The sequence below is a fragment of the Centruroides sculpturatus genome, unplaced genomic scaffold, assembly GCF_000671375.1.
Source record: "Centruroides sculpturatus isolate CEXI.00-Female unplaced genomic scaffold, Cexi_2.0 scaffold906, whole genome shotgun sequence".
Taxonomy (NCBI): Eukaryota; Metazoa; Arthropoda; class Arachnida; order Scorpiones; family Buthidae; genus Centruroides; species Centruroides sculpturatus.
The window spans coordinates 229,329-246,636 of NW_019385169.1; the positions used below are offsets into that span (position 1 = coordinate 229,329).

The following is a 17,308-nucleotide window of genomic DNA, read 5'->3' on the forward strand; positions in this document are numbered from 1 at the left end:
GCATAAATCTAGTATGCAGAAACAGAGTAAAAGAGAGATATTTAATTTTACTCACAATCACAAGCGTACAGGAAATATAAGATTAAGTTTAAAGACATGAAATAATTTAAAATCTAATTTTTCTTTAATCACTTAAAGAATTAAAAAATATAGAAAATATAAGGGCTATTTTTATTTCTGTTTTTTTTATATTAATAAATTTCGAATTATTTTAGTAAATAACATGAAATGAATGTTTAACGATCAGGATAAACATGAAGCAAATACCAAGAAATTAACAAATATTAAAAAAAATAATTATAAATATTTAATTTTATATAAATTAAAAGAATCTGTTATCTGTCTAGTCTGCAAATAATAATTTGAACTAAGTAATTTAATAAAAATTTAATTTTTTTTTATATTTAGAATATTAATGTGTATAATTTTATCATCGAAATATGCGCTTCTAGAATGAAGAGAATTAACAGTTTATATATATTATGCAGTTTTAAAATGTACAAAAATTTCAGAATTCTATCAAAATTAGTTTATACTTAGAGAATGCATCGTCAGGTCTTCAATTTTCCATTAAAGTATAGCTACACCTATACTATTATATATATTTTATGTAAAGTGATGTACGCACTTTCAAACTAAATTTATATTTATGCTTTATGAATTATGGTTATCACGAGGATAGTTCTCCTTTTATTCACTACTCGTCTCCACCGTCACATATTGACCGGGCGAGTTATATAATGCCAGTCAAAGACGGAGCTGCTTCTAACGACATCCTACTATGAAGCTAACGTGCAATAATAAAACTTATAAACTCAAAAACATTCGTTTCTTTAAAAATATGAATAATATTTCTATAATTGAATCGCTATAATTCAGTTTTATAAATAATTATGGAGTGTCCTTTTGATAAAATTGCTTCTGCCTCTTTAAAATCTCTTGAAGAGAATAAAGCCGAGAATAACTCGTATTCTGGAAGCTGCAACGTAAATCTATCAAAATTTGGAACGTCAGATACTTCAGAATTAGAAAGATTGGATCTTCGTGGATTGACTACAGCTGTATTGAACTTCATCAGTCCTTCGGTAAGCGCTACACGTGGTTTATAAAGTTCTTCTAGTAAATATTAACTGTAGAGATGATATCTTTTCTTATACGTATCTCATTTATTAAATACAAAAGAAAACTCATCGAGAAAATATTATTCTTCGAGTTAAAATTTAGACAAATTAATCGATAAGTCATGTAAATAAATAATAAATATCTAAAATAAGAGTAATTCTAAATATATATATAATATATAATTTTTACTACAATTTTTTTCATATCCGTATATATAGCCTATATATAAATTTTTTATTCCTTTATCCCTTTTTTACATGTATTTCAATTAGTCTTAATAATTCTGTTTAGATTTTGATATACAATATATATTTACATACTGATAATTGTTAGAAATTTTTAAATATGTAATTTATCTTCAGAAAAACCTAGAAAAGCTTTACAGCATAACATCTGTTCCTTGTTATAATATCAAACAGCGACAACGAGATGTGCTATCATAAGTGCAATTATGAAATGTTGACACACTTATACTATCGATCTGTATTAAATATTTGACTTCCTCCTTAATAAAAAGTATAATTTCCTGAATTTTACAAATATATTTTTTGTTCTAAGTATGTAATTCATATTCAGTACACTTTAAAATTTTAATTTTTAGTACAGTATTTGTATTTGATGAATATTTTATTTTTTTAGATGAAGAATAAATGCGTGTAATTTTCTCAATGATAGTCATTTTCATTGTTAAGCTGTCATAACCATTCTTATAGAAATGCTTCACAAAAGACCAATCAATGTTCCACTTCCTGGATGCCAAAGAGAATGGGTCTTTCTAAGCAGACTTTTTAAAATATTTATAAAATAATTAAATTATAAAAAGTTTGCTTGCATAAAAATGATTTTAAATGTATCTAAAAAGCATATTATCTAATATAAACATAAATTTAATTTCTTAGGTAAAATTAATTAATTTAATTTTTTAGATTAGTAAAAATTAAATTTATTAAAATTAGTATTGCATTTCCTTAGTTTAATGTTTTTAATCATTGACTTTTTTGGAATTTAATAATATTTACCGAATATATTAAAGCAAAAATACTCTTATATTCTGCATAAAATTCTTTCCTAATTTAAGATTTAAAAATAACTTCTTAAATTTAATTTTATATTTTCTGTATCCCTGTCTTGTAAATGACACTGTGCTAGTCTATCACACACTGGACTTTTGTATTTAAAATATAATATTGTATTGGTATTTATAAATTTATAACTCATATAATATTAGATATTTAATAAATTAAAAACATGTTTATGCACATAAAAATTGTAATAGAAGCGTATAATATTAATATTTTTATGCAATTTGCTATATGCACTTATATCAATATCTGTTACTAGAAACAAATAGTGTTTGAATATATAAAACTATAATTAATATACAGCACATTTAAATTATATGTAGTAAAATAACTTTAAAAATCTTATTTATTAGTTATATTAAAAATAAGCACAAGTTAATAAAGAGTTTATAAAGTAAGAAAAGAATTTATACACTTTACAAAATTATGTATTTTTACAGTAAAGATTCAGAGAAATGACAAAAACCGCATTTAAAAATAGTAAAAATCCTCAACTAAATTTGAAATTAACTTTTATCCAAGTTTAATTTTAACTACAAATCAAAGCTTTAAAACAAATTGAGTTGAACCAGGATTAATTTATTCAGATTACTTACAGTAAATGAGACTTATACAAATAAAGATAACACATTAACTTGTTAGTTTGTGTCAATACTGAAAATAAACAGTTTCTAATACGAAACATTTACAAATTTCAAAAGATGAAAACAGTTCACCCGTGAATTAGAAACAGTTACTAAAATTTATTTTAAATATAAGTAAATTATCCTATGTAATTTTATCCTACAATAAAATTTATTTAAATAAACTATGTTAATGTTTTAATATTTAAAAGTTATTTTTCTACTTGATAATTTGTTTTATTACTTGTCAGAAATGATCAGTTATTAAATTAATACTTTTTATTACTAAAAAACACGTATCTTTTTAATAATTATATAATTTTAACTTGAACTTTTTAGAATAAAAGAATTTACTGTAGGAGAAACTCTTTTATAATAAAATCTGCTGTTTTATAATTAAAATTTTTAAAATGTTTATGAATTATTTTTTTTTTAAAATTAAGTTTTTACTTGTATTATTTTTATAACAATCAAATAAATTTTTGCATAAATCTAGTATTAACAGATAAATTATGAAATGAATATAACACATATTTCTGATCATTTACATATTCTACCCGATATATTTAAAGACTTTCTTTCTTATATTTTTAATTTTAAATAAGCAAAATTATTATCAAATCAAATCATTTATTAGCGTATTTAGGAATTAATCCTGTTACAAGAAGAACTCTATATAGAGTCATAACAATTATAATGAAATTCATAAATTAAAATTTGACTCTGAGAAAATAAATATAAACATTTCCTATTATATAATAGGTGACTAACAACTGCCATACAGACCATATCATCGGTTTCTTCGTTAATCTTCTTACAGGGTAGAATATTTGATGAAAAAATTATATAATCTTACTGTCCTAATAGGATCCATTTAAAATAGATTCCTGTAAAATCTCTCTTTCGATTTACAGCAAGACAATGTAGAAATCCCAAATTGTATTCTGAACTTTTCACTGCCNGTTAATAAAGAGTTTATAAAGTAAGAAAAGAATTTATACACTTTACAAAATTATGTATTTTTACAGTAAAGATTCAGAGAAATGACAAAAACCGCATTTAAAAATAGTAAAAATCCTCAACTAAATTTGAAATTAACTTTTATCCAAGTTTAATTTTAACTACAAATCAAAGCTTTAAAACAAATTGAGTTGAACCAGGATTAATTTATTCAGATTACTTACAGTAAATGAGACTTATACAAATAAAGATAACACATTAACTTGTTAGTTTGTGTCAATACTGAAAATAAACAGTTTCTAATACGAAACATTTACAAATTTCAAAAGATGAAAACAGTTCACCCGTGAATTAGAAACAGTTACTAAAATTTATTTTAAATATAAGTAAATTATCCTATGTAATTTTATCCTACAATAAAATTTATTTAAATAAACTATGTTAATGTTTTAATATTTAAAAGTTATTTTTCTACTTGATAATTTGTTTTATTACTTGTCAGAAATGATCAGTTATTAAATTAATACTTTTTATTACTAAAAAACACGTATCTTTTTAATAATTATATAATTTTAACTTGAACTTTTTAGAATAAAAGAATTTACTGTAGGAGAAACTCTTTTATAATAAAATCTGCTGTTTTATAATTAAAATTTTTAAAATGTTTNACATTTCCTTTACTTTTAACATTTTTTCTTGGATAAGATAGCAAAAATTTATATAAAAAATTAACCCAATTAATCTATAATAAGTTTAAATTATTATTTATTAATTGGGTTAATTTTTTATATAAATTTTTGCTATCCTATCTTATCCAAGAAAAAATGTTAAAAGTTCAGTAAATGTCCCTTGTCTAGATACGTTTTGATTTACATTCATTTGTTCTCTAAAGCCTCAATTAATCCTGTTACAAGAAGAACTCTATATAGAGTCATAACAATTATAATGAAATTCATAAATTAAAATTTGACTCTGAGAAAATAAATATAAACATTTCCTATTATATAATAGGTGACTAACAACTGCCATACAGACCATATCATCGGTTTCTTCGTTAATCTTCTTACAGGGTAGAATATTTGATGAAAAAATTATATAATCTTACTGTCCTAATAGGATCCATTTAAAATAGATTCCTGTAAAATCTCTCTTTCGATTTACAGCAAGACAATGTAGAAATCCCAAATTGTATTCTGAACTTTTCACTGCCCGAACATGAGCAAATCAGATGTTAAACTGAAAATTGTTCTTAACATTATTTACACAAAGTATGGTTAATATCCAAATAATACCTTTCCACTAACATGTAAACACAGTTTAATCTTAAATGCACGTAAAACCTCTAAATCTTGTATAGAATTTGGAAATTAATAAAACTGCTTGATGAAGAAAAATTTAAATTATTTACAAACCTTGTATGATATTTTGAATTTGATAATCTATTCCTTTCTTGGCCCAATAAATACACTATTACACATGTTTTCCACTAAAATAGTAAATCCAAAATGCCAGTCATCCTTCGAAAGGTGAAATAAAACGTGAAATCCCAAATCTAGCTAATAGCAAACTAAATTTGTTGAACCAATAATTATGATAATTCCTTTTTACATTATATATTCTTTAAGCTGATCCAAAGTAGAATTAATCAAAATGTTTTAATATAAAATTTTATGATCCTTATTACCAAGAAATACTCTAGCCAATAAGGAAAATTATTATTAAGTTCATAAAAATCTTATTAAATGCTTAATAATGTATTTTAAAAATAGTTATATGGTTTTCTGCATCTAATATTTGCATAATTATATTGTAGGTTGTAAAACTCTATAGAATGCCCAATATATTTCAAATCCATCAAATAAATTATATAAAGGTTTATTTATAATTTAAATATTTTATTTAATATAAAATTGTAAACAATATTTAAAAGATATATTTTAGTCAAACATCTCAATAATTAACTATAGTATCTTACGATTTCTTTAGGATGTTTTGATAAATTTAATGTTTTAATTCAATAAAAATATTATATATATTAATAAATGTTTTCGAATTAGAAAAAAATCCTGGAAAGTTCTTTCTTTCTTATCTTAAAAAAATCTAGTAAATTAAACAAAGTTTATTCTTTTATCAGAAAAGTTTATTTTATAAATAAGAATATTTAAATTTAAATAGTTTTTTATTTTTAAATTCGATTCCATATGGATATTTGGGTAAACGAGTACCTGATGTATGATTGCATTTATTGAATAAATAATGTTATGTCTATATATTCTAGAGCTTGTTATTGTACATCATTTATTTTATTCTGTTTTCTACTGAATTATGTTATATATAATTATTTTATAATTATGAAATTCCTTAGAGAGTAAAATTATTATAATATATTTGAAAATAAAGGTTACTTTTATACTATATTTTTAAAATCTGTAAGAGAAAAATAATCAATTTTTACATTTATTTCGTTCTAAAAAAATATAAGCATATATTTATGTAAAATATTTTCATTTTATTAAGATTTATGATATAAAAATCTGTAGAGGAGACCGTTCCTTGTGCGGAGTTTCACCAACGGACAATTTAATTAAATTTCGCGACCCCGTATCTGGTCAAGAGGCTTTCCAAGTATATTGCTAATTGGCATCTATGTACTGGATCTGCGGTATAAACTTCAGTAAGATAGATTTACCATTTCCTGTCTTCCCCACTGTGAGAACGTAGGAAGTAGTGAACTAGTTTCACAAGTCCTATTTACGTTTTTCAGGAGACACTCGCAACATTCTCAATTAGCATGTTTTGCAACATTTCAGTTGAGACTAAGCCACGAGGAAATATTTATTGGATGCATGTACTATACGTTCCTGTTGTGTTGTTGGATTCACGAGTTTTGTCATTATCACTCACACAACAAAAAATGCACTCCGTTTCCACAAACAGACGCAACAAGCTTGAATCAGCATTGAATGTTTTAAAAATTAAACATTGTTAAGAGCTGTATTTACATCATTATTAAGTTTTCTAGGTGAGTAACAATCTTCAATATACCATTGCCAAAGTATTGCCTGAGTAGAAATTCAGTATAAGTTTGTGTGTGATGACGAACTTGTCACATACCTCGCAAGGAAAAATCGTTCATAGGTATTTGCAAACACAGATTAAAATAAATATTTAGTTGACATAAACGACATATTTTCCAAGCTGCCACCATCAATACCTGCAGTTTCTTCATTCTTTATGCAGTGTCAGCAACCTTTTACTCTTCTCTTCATATCTCTTTGGATGTATATATCAATGGATATTATGTATTCAAAATTTATATATTGTCAAATGAGTACTCTTTGATTCTCGAGTCATTTTGTAATTATTTAAATACAAGAACGTTGGTTTAAAACTTTTTATAAAATATGCATGATATTTGAATTTTCTTTGGCCTGAAATTTTTATGTCTAATCGTATATCACTCTTTTACGATTGGACGATTTGACATTTATGAAAGTTAACTTTTTGGGGAGAAACCCTCTTTCGATACTAGGAAACGGTAGCTTCAAAAATTGGATAATGGACAATGCTGTAGCAGGGTGGCAGTATATAATTAAATTTGTTCTCTAAAGCCTCAATTCAGAACAAATGAATGTAAATCAAAACGTGTCCGGACAAGGGACATTTCCTTTACTTTTAACATTTTTTCTTGGATAAGATAGCAAAAATTTATATAAAAAATTAACCCAATTAATCTATAATAAGTTTAAATTATTATTTAAACTGAATTAAGTTAAAATAATTTATTTTTAGAAAAAAAACAAAAATATAAATTAAAATTTTTGTCGTTTTTGAATATCATATACTGTAGTACAGACACACAACACAAGGCAATCTTCATTTTAAATTTATTCAATTTTTTCAAGTAAAATAAATTAAAATTATTAAATTAAATAATCATAGTTCTTAATTTATTAATTTAAATATATGCTCTCCACCTCAAATTAGTAATGTCATGCCCCTGTACCGATACATAATAGTTTTCCTTCTAGCAAAAGAGTCATGCCGTCAACTATATAACCTTGTTCTACTGATTAAGGACAGACAGGCGACAGTGTGCATTTATAGGTCTACAATGTTTTCAAATTGCAACCCAATAGTATTGTGTAATTTGAAAATTTNCTGGTTTTGGTTACTTGTCGTTCTATAAATAGTATACAGTAGGCTCTCGGTATAACGAACTAATTGGAGAAGAGGTATTCCTATTACCAAAAAACCGTTAAATCCAATGCGTTTCAGAAATGTATATTAATAATAAACTTATAATGTATAGAATTTAGAATGTTGTTATACTGTATAAATATAAATAAAATATTATTATAATGTGTTTTGGGAAATTTAGCATATATTTATGTAAAATATTTTCATTTTATTAAGATTTATGATATAAAAATCTGTAGAGGAGACCGTTCCTTGTGCGGAGTTTCACCAACGGACAATTTAATTAAATTTCGCGACCCCGTATCTGGTCAAGAGGCTTTCCAAGTATATTGCTAATTGGCATCTATGTACTGGATCTGCGGTATAAACTTCAGTAAGATAGATTTACCATTTCCTGTCTTCCCCACTGTGAGAACGTAGGAAGTAGTGAACTAGTTTCACAAGTCCTATTTACGTTTTTCAGGAGACACTCGCAACATTCTCAATTAGCATGTTTTGCAACATTTCAGTTGAGACTAAGCCACGAGGAAATATTTATTGGATGCATGTACTATACGTTCCTGTTGTGTTGTTGGATTCACGAGTTTTGTCATTATCACTCACACAACAAAAAATGCACTCCGTTTCCACAAACAGACGCAACAAGCTTGAATCAGCATTGAATGTTTTAAAAATTAAACATTGTTAAGAGCTGTATTTACATCATTATTAAGTTTTCTAGGTGAGTAACAATCTTCAATATACCATTGCCAAAGTATTGCCTGAGTAGAAATTCAGTATAAGTTTGTGTGTGATGACGAACTTGTCACATACCTCGCAAGGAAAAATCGTTCATAGGTATTTGCAAACACAGATTAAAATAAATATTTAGTTGACATAAACGACATATTTTCCAAGCTGCCACCATCAATACCTGCAGTTTCTTCATTCTTTATGCAGTGTCAGCAACCTTTTACTCTTCTCTTCATATCTCTTTGGATGTATATATCAATGGATATTATGTATTCAAAATTTATATATTGTCAAATGAGTACTCTTTGATTCTCGAGTCATTTTGTAATTATTTAAATACAAGAACGTTGGTTTAAAACTTTTTATAAAATATGCATGATATTTGAATTTTCTTTGGCCTGAAATTTTTATGTCTAATCGTATATCACTCTTTTACGATTGGACGATTTGACATTTATGAAAGTTAACTTTTTGGGGAGAAACCCTCTTTCGATACTAGGAAACGGTAGCTTCAAAAATTGGATAATGGACAATGCTGTAGCAGGGTGGCAGTATATAATTAAATTTGTTCTCTAAAGCCTCAATTCAGAACAAATGAATGTAAATCAAAACGTGTCCGGACAAGGGACATTTCCTTTACTTTTAACATTTTTTCTTGGATAAGATAGCAAAAATTTATATAAAAAATTAACCCAATTAATCTATAATAAGTTTAAATTATTATTTAAACTGAATTAAGTTAAAATAATTTATTTTTAGAAAAAAAACAAAAATATAAATTAAAATTTTTGTCGTTTTTGAATATCATATACTGTAGTACAGACACACAACACAAGGCAATCTTCATTTTAAATTTATTCAATTTTTTCAAGTAAAATAAATTAAAATTATTAAATTAAATAATCATAGTTCTTAATTTATTAATTTAAATATATGCTCTCCACCTCAAATTAGTAATGTCATGCCCCTGTACCGATACATAATAGTTTTCCTTCTAGCAAAAGAGTCATGCCGTCAACTATATAACCTTGTTCTACTGATTAAGGACAGACAGGCGACAGTGTGCATTTATAGGTCTACAATGTTTTCAAATTGCAACCCAATAGTATTGTGTAATTTGAAAATTTTTGATATATAGATGCTTGTTTACACAATTTAGTAGCACATATTTTATATGTAAAAATTAAAATTTTGTTTCTCTTATTTCTTTTAGAAACTTAACTTTATCTATTTTGAAGATTTCGGTAAATTGATACTTTTTCTATTTCTAAAGAAAATATCGTCAATAACATAAATTGTGCATCTTTTATATAAAAGAAGGTATCAGAATCAGAAGAAGATGGAAATATCACCTCACAGATGCTCCTGTTTCATAACTGAAAGAGTAAATATTTGCTTTATGAATTCATTTTATATGATGGAAGCCGTAGAATTTATCGTATTATTTTATATATTCCTAATAATATTTATTATTTTTTCAATTCTTTTTTGATATAATTGTTTTCTGAGAACTTGAATCATTAATAAAAATTTCGCTTTTCAGAATTTCACTTTTTTAACTACTACGTTACAACAGTCCTTATACATTAACGAACAATTATTTATTGTGAAATTGTCACAATGTAGGGCTGCAATTTTTAATCATATATTTAATTTAAAATATATGCTCTCCACCTCAAATTAGCAGTGGCTTGCTCCCGTACAGTACAGTACATTATACTTTTCCTTCAACAATAGAGTCGAGTCGGTCATCTAACATCTTTCAGGGAAAAGTTTGAATTGAAATAACGTGACTTCTAGTTTATATCAGAGGTACCCTTATAATTAATCGGGGGCCTCCTTCTCCTAATGTTTTCATATCTGGTATCATCTTATATCTATCTAACTCCGTTCTTGACATTAAGGAAGGACAGACGAATGATACTGGGAATTAATAGGTTTAATTTTTTTTTAAATTGCAGCCCAAAAATGGACTCTTTCCAAAATGGACAAAAATGGACAAATTTCATATACAGATATTATCAATGATTTAAAGTAATCTTTAGCAAAAAAATTAACTTTTAAGGCTGGTTGCAACCTCTTTAGTTATTCACGCAATCTCCAGCAGATGAAGTTAAAAGTGTAATGCTTTTTCTATAAGAAAATACTCTACTAAAATTTCTCGTAAACGAAAGTAGATAGAACAAAACAATTATTTACGGTCGAATTCTATTTAACTCTTAAATTAACGTACGGTTCAGATTTTTGAAAATCGAAGTTAATCAAAGAAGTTAAAATTAGCATATCATAACTAATGCCATGTTTATTGATACAAAGAGACGTTATATAGAGATACTATCTTATCAAAAGACACTATATTCTACTAATTTTCAATCCTTAATATATTACATTTGTACAGTACATGGTCATCTGCACGTCAGAAACAGATTAATCGAAATATCCGAAACCCTTATACCTTTTGATAGATTAGGTAATTTGTCATATACAACCGCTCTTAAAGTAATTAGAATAAATTAGATATACCCGATTTCAATAAAAAAATATACTGGTTTTGGTTACTTGTCGTTCTATAAATAGTATACAGTAGGCTCTCGGTATAACGAACTAATTGGAGAAGAGGTATTCCTATTACCAAAAAACCGTTAAATCCAATGCGTTTCAGAAATGTATATTAATAATAAACTTATAATGTATAGAATTTAGAATGTTGTTATACTGTATAAATATAAATAAAATATTATTATAATGTGTTTTGGGAAATTTATACTCATTTACGCATTACTTAATCTTTTAGCGTGCACTGTTCGCAAATTTCAAGAATTTCTCCTTTAAAACAGACATTTTTGTCCCTTAAATCCGATTTTCACAAAACCGAGTCCGTTAAATAAAGGGATTGCTATAACAACGTAATTTCTCCTCACACTAATAACAAGTTTTTATCGAGAAAAATGTATTTCTCAACCATTACACAGACTATTTCGTTATAGTTCTGTGTTCCTTCTGTAAGCTCATCCCTGGCTGAACACTGGGAAAACGGGCTGGACATGCGGAGTTTTTTCGGGTTTTCTTCACATATGTTACACTTAGACAGGGGACAGTTATCCATAAAAGTCATCCTCCTCGGCAGATCGCCCACGTGTTGAGTTACCATAACCAAATAAACTAAACCAAACCAATCTTCCTTTTGTAATTTTTACATCAGCAAATACTCTTTATATTTAAATCTAATTAAAATTAATTATTCTAAATAAAACTTTACATAATTGATAAGTTTCTATTTATATTAAAATTGAATAACAATTAATTTTTGATGTATCTATTTATTTTTATTAATAATGTTTTCTGTTATTTCGGGTTGTATCATTACTAATCGGCATTGTTTAAGAATTTTTGAAATAAATATGTAAACACTATAAAATACTTAAATTTTTACCAACAACGGATAAAGTATATTTAAATAATTAAAGAAATAACTTAAATCTACAGTTGAATTCTCCTTTGATTTTTCTTACGTTTGCAGTACACGGATAAGCAGTACTAATGTAATGACTTTTAATTACTTTTAATCCTTAAAATGAGTGTCGTTTTCTCTTAATTTTTCACATATCAAAACTAATATTAATTAGTCTCTTTTTTCTCTTCCCTTAAATTTCCATTATTTACAAAAGTTATTAACAAAAAAGTTAAATACGAAAGAACATTCATTTCTTTCATATTAATTTGTTATAAATTAGTATTAATTAGCATGATTAACATGTTTTATGTAAGCTAATAAAAATGAGAATAATGAATTTTTCTAGTGAAATATTGATGTATTATCTCTGATATACCCCATGGAAAACTCGTAATATACAAAAATATCAATTAAAAAGAGCCCAAAAATCAGCTAACAACTCTAAAGACTAAATTTCTATTGTATTCAAAAGTATCTTTACAAAAATTGTCTAAATTAAGATCCATTTTGTTCAACACAAATTAAAACAAATTACCGTTAACTTTATCTTTTTGGTTTACTCTTGAAATTGTTCATATTTTATCATTTTCCATAGAATTAAAATATTTTTTAAAATTTTCCATTTTAAAATTTGAATCAAAGATAAAATTATAAATTTCTTGATTTTATTCTCTTGTAAAGCATTCCCTTGCAAAGTTAATAACCTCTGAACAACGGCCACTCTTAAATACCCTAAATGGCTGTTGTTCTGAGGTTGCCATTATTAGAGGCTTTTTAAATAGTTTCACTTACTAAAATAAAACAGAGTTGTTTAATAGAAATTAGATAATACAGTTTAATTGAGATCTAATTAATTAATTGAAATTCAAATCATTAGTATTTCTTTTTTATTGAAAAAACAAACCCAATGAAGATTTAGTTGATTAATTAATCGAGAAATCAAATGTTATTCATACAAATCTATTTCAATTTATTAATTAAAATTAAATTCAAATATTTTAATAACGAAATATAATACTTGAATTTTAATTTAATAATTATTTTACTATCTGTTAATTCATTATCTTTTCATATTTTCTAATCAAACGATAGCTTTGATTCTTAGACGAAACTTTCTAAATTATCATAATAACATAATGTAGAATAAAGATAAGAATAATTTTAAATGTTATCATCATAAATGGCTTTAAAATTATTTCATTGAGTGTAATTAAATAGCAATTTTGATCTTAATTAAATGAAATTTTTACAACGGATTAATAATTAAGCAGAATTTTTAAATACATATTCCTACATTAATTATAACTTGAATTATTTTTTATTTTATAATATTTTTCGAAATGTAAAAACATGTTTTAAAACATTTAACTTTTATTTTGCGGTTTTAAAATGTTTGAAATAATTTATCAGTAAACTTATATTCTAAAACTGATGACAGTAAATGGGAGTAAAGTCAATTTTTAAACAATTTTCAACTTAAATAAATTTATTTTAAGTATATTTTCTATTTAACTTTTATAAAATCTTAATTTTATAAGATTTTAGTGTATTAAACCTTAATATCGTCCCAGATATCTTTCGAGTAACTTCGTTTCAAAACGAAGTTAGTTGAAAGTATCCAAGAAAAAGTATACATTTATGCCTTTTCTATAATAAACAAATGCAGAATTTTATACCTATTTTTAAAAAATATTTTAAAATTTATCTCTTAAAAGTTTTTAAATAAGAATTTTATTTTAAAAAGTTAAAATAAATTTCTTACTTGTAATAAAACATTCGAAAAATCGATTGAAGGTGATACAGAGATCATGGTTTTGGCACAATTGTTAGAGATTTTCTGGGTTGAAGCCAACTTTATAATAAAAGAAAACTTAGAAAAAATTATTTACTGATGCTAGTAGATACTTTCTATGTAATAAAAGTAGAAATTAAATTAAATTTTAAGTTACTTGTGAAGATAAAAATATATTTATTTTTTAAAATAAATTTAAGTAAATAGCAAAGGTAGAGAAGAATGATAAAGCAAGATTTATAATTGGAATAATCTTATTTCATTTAAATAATTGGGTTATTAATAATCACTAGATTACAAATGACTGAAAAGTTCAAAAGTTCCTTCCTTTGATCTCCCATTAAATCTGTAAGTTCGTGGCCTAAATTTTATCAAAATATCAACTTTTATTCTTTATACTTTATATATTTAATTAACTATAATAAATTAATTCTTAAGCTCATTTAATAATTAAAAAAATTTAAAGATTTATATAAAAATTACTTTGTATTATAGTACTTGTATGCATATTATTCGAATTTTTGAAAATTTGAAAAATATTCCCGATACTTATAAATATAATTAATACTCTATATTAAGAAAAACATTTTATTTAACATTTAAAAATTTTTAAACATCTTTTGACAGTTTTCAGTACTTTNAATGTACAAATTCCCTTTAATGAAAATCAAAAATAGATTATATCCTTTATAGAAATGATGATGTATTAGGATGATAACACTATCTCTGTGATAATTACAACGATTAATCCTTAATATAAATACAGCGTCGTCTGAATTTTGATGTGTTTCGTTAATCATCATTACACATCTTGATTATGTATGCGAAGTTTCATCATTGATATTCAAGATCAATGATGATGTTTAAGAATCAGAACTTATATTTATTTATTTAATATTGGTCATCAGTAAGTCCATCAGTTTAAACTTGTAGAAAATTGAAAATTGATGAATAAAATAGTTTTTTGTTCTTTTGTAAAATGTTTTTATCTATAACGACTTTACTATTTTTAGAAATTCTGATACCATTGTCATCAAGCCATGTTTTATTGTTAATATTCCTTATTTCAACGTGCCATAATATCATTTTTACGATCATTTCTATTCTCTTCACTAGCTTCTGTATAGCTTTTCTTATCGAGAACATCTGTACCCATTGATTTTTCACTAAAATTCTCATAAAACGAACAGAAGATACATTTTTATCCCGTTCTATGCTAAAAAATATTATGATATTTTATCTCACTTGGATTAAAATTTAACTTTAAATATTTTTTTACATATAAAAAATTCTAAATAAAATATAATATTTTATTAATGTATTTTTTCTTCTAAAAGTTCTGGAAAGTATAATTTATTCTAGATTATTGAAGAAGGAATTTTTGCGATTAAACTATTAAAACTTTTAATCTCCGAAACATTAAAAAGCATATTCTTGAATTTTGGTGAAGACTACGCAAATTCTCTTCTTATTTTTATCTATTTTAAGCAACATCTAGACAGACAAAACGATTAAAAAATCATTTTCTTCTAGAAATCACAACTAAATTAAAGGAAAACATAAAAATTACAGCATAAAAAGTATATAAATTAACAGATTCACATCTAGACACACGAAGAAATTAAAGAAACGTTCTTTCGTAAATAAAATTCGGTTAAATAATAATAATAATAATAATAATTTATTCAATTTTATGTTAAAACATTCCTTTAAAATATTTTTTATAAATTAAACTAGTTAAAATCTGAATCTTCAGTTTTCAAAATTATAGTTCTATTAGTTCATCAATGGATAAAAGCTTCATTACTTTTGTTCGTTAATTAATTAAATTCATCGATAAAATTAAAGAAATAACTCTAAAAATTATGTTTTCATTAGTTAATTATAAATTTACTGCTTTATTTTATAAAGAAAAAACTGATAAATTACTCTGAACACTTATAAATTTATTATAAGTTATAAAAAGTAGTAAAATATAAATTTTCTTTAACTTTACTTAATAAATTTATGATTTTTTCCCCTCTACTAAATAATTTTTGTATGTAATTTATTTATATTGATAATTTGATAAAAACATTCTGAAATTTTAGTCAAATTTAACATTTATTCTGTTTTCCTTCGTCGAATGACTACAAGCATTACGTTTTATGCTTCTCAAATTTAGTATTATCACATAATATATTATAATTAGATAATATTTTCAGCCGCAGAATCTCTCAAAATTTTATTGCATTTTTATATGATAGCGATATAATATTTTATTGCATATCTTACAACTTAACATGGCAAAACTTCCTCTAATGATTTTTAAAACAAGTAGTAAAGTGTAAGTTATAATTTCATTAAGATAATATTATAAGCCGTGGATCTATATTACAGGTTTAGAGTGTCCTAAGAGTCAGTTAACTAAATTGTTGTCTTATTTAAACAGGCCTGCTTTATTACACATAAACTTTGTAAAAGTTATTCAAAACGAGATAATTCTTGTTCAGTACTCGAATTTAAAATTTTAGTTTGCGATTTATATTCACAAATACAGTATATACTAAACACGTAAAACACAGTTAACTGACTTTTCGGCCAAGCTGTATATCAACGGATCAAGAAAATTAATAAGCTTTTAATATATTGAACAGAATAAGAATAATTTTAATTTTAAAAAAATTGACAAATTGTCAATAAAATTCTTAATGCTAACATATTCTTTTATATATCTGAAGACATTATCGATGTTATGACAGCCTTTCACTATCTATATGCTATTTGGTTATGTAACTTGACACTAAGATTCCATTTAAATGATTTTATTTGTATAAGATATCACTTTACGGTGAGAAATTTTTATGAAAACGTTAAAATGCATAAATATTTTAGAAAAATTTGTAGTTCTTTCATAAATTTTCATATAAGAAGTCATTTTGCTATATTATTCGTGGTATTTCTTAGTGGCTTTTCATATATCTGTAAGGCCTTGAGGTTTTGTTTTGCCATTTGCCTACTTTGTATCCTTGTTTGAGCCCTAAATGCTTGGTTTAAAGTTTAAACAGACAATCTACCACTGGCATTTCTTAAACAATTTGATTATAAAACACTTTAAAGTTGGGAAACACAATCAAAATTTTTATATTGTTAATATTTATTTATAAAATTATAAAACAAACTTTATCAGTTCTTTTAGAATATTAATTATATATGAATATTCTAAAAGAACCGAACTTTTCGGACAGATTTTGTTACATAACATATATCTCTTACATCAACCATTCTCAAAATAAGGTTTTCCTTCAGCTGCTCACTCTGCTAGAATCCATAACTCTTGTCAAAGCAGTCCTGAAAGCCATTT

General features: G+C 24.8%; 1 protein-coding gene across 2 annotated transcripts in view; it reads left to right on the forward strand.

The window, feature by feature from the left end:
- The first annotated feature begins 815 nt into the window (after positions 1-815).
- Positions 816-17,308, forward strand: part of LOC111635694 (head-specific guanylate cyclase-like) — a 65,119-nt gene continuing 48,626 nt past the window's right edge. For both annotated transcript variants that reach the window (XM_023380733.1, XM_023380735.1), the window contains exon 1: positions 816-1,085. In XM_023380733.1, the coding sequence (XP_023236501.1) occupies positions 894-1,085 (192 nt within the window). In that variant the 5' untranslated portion in view covers positions 816-893. The remainder of the gene's footprint in view (positions 1,086-17,308) is intronic.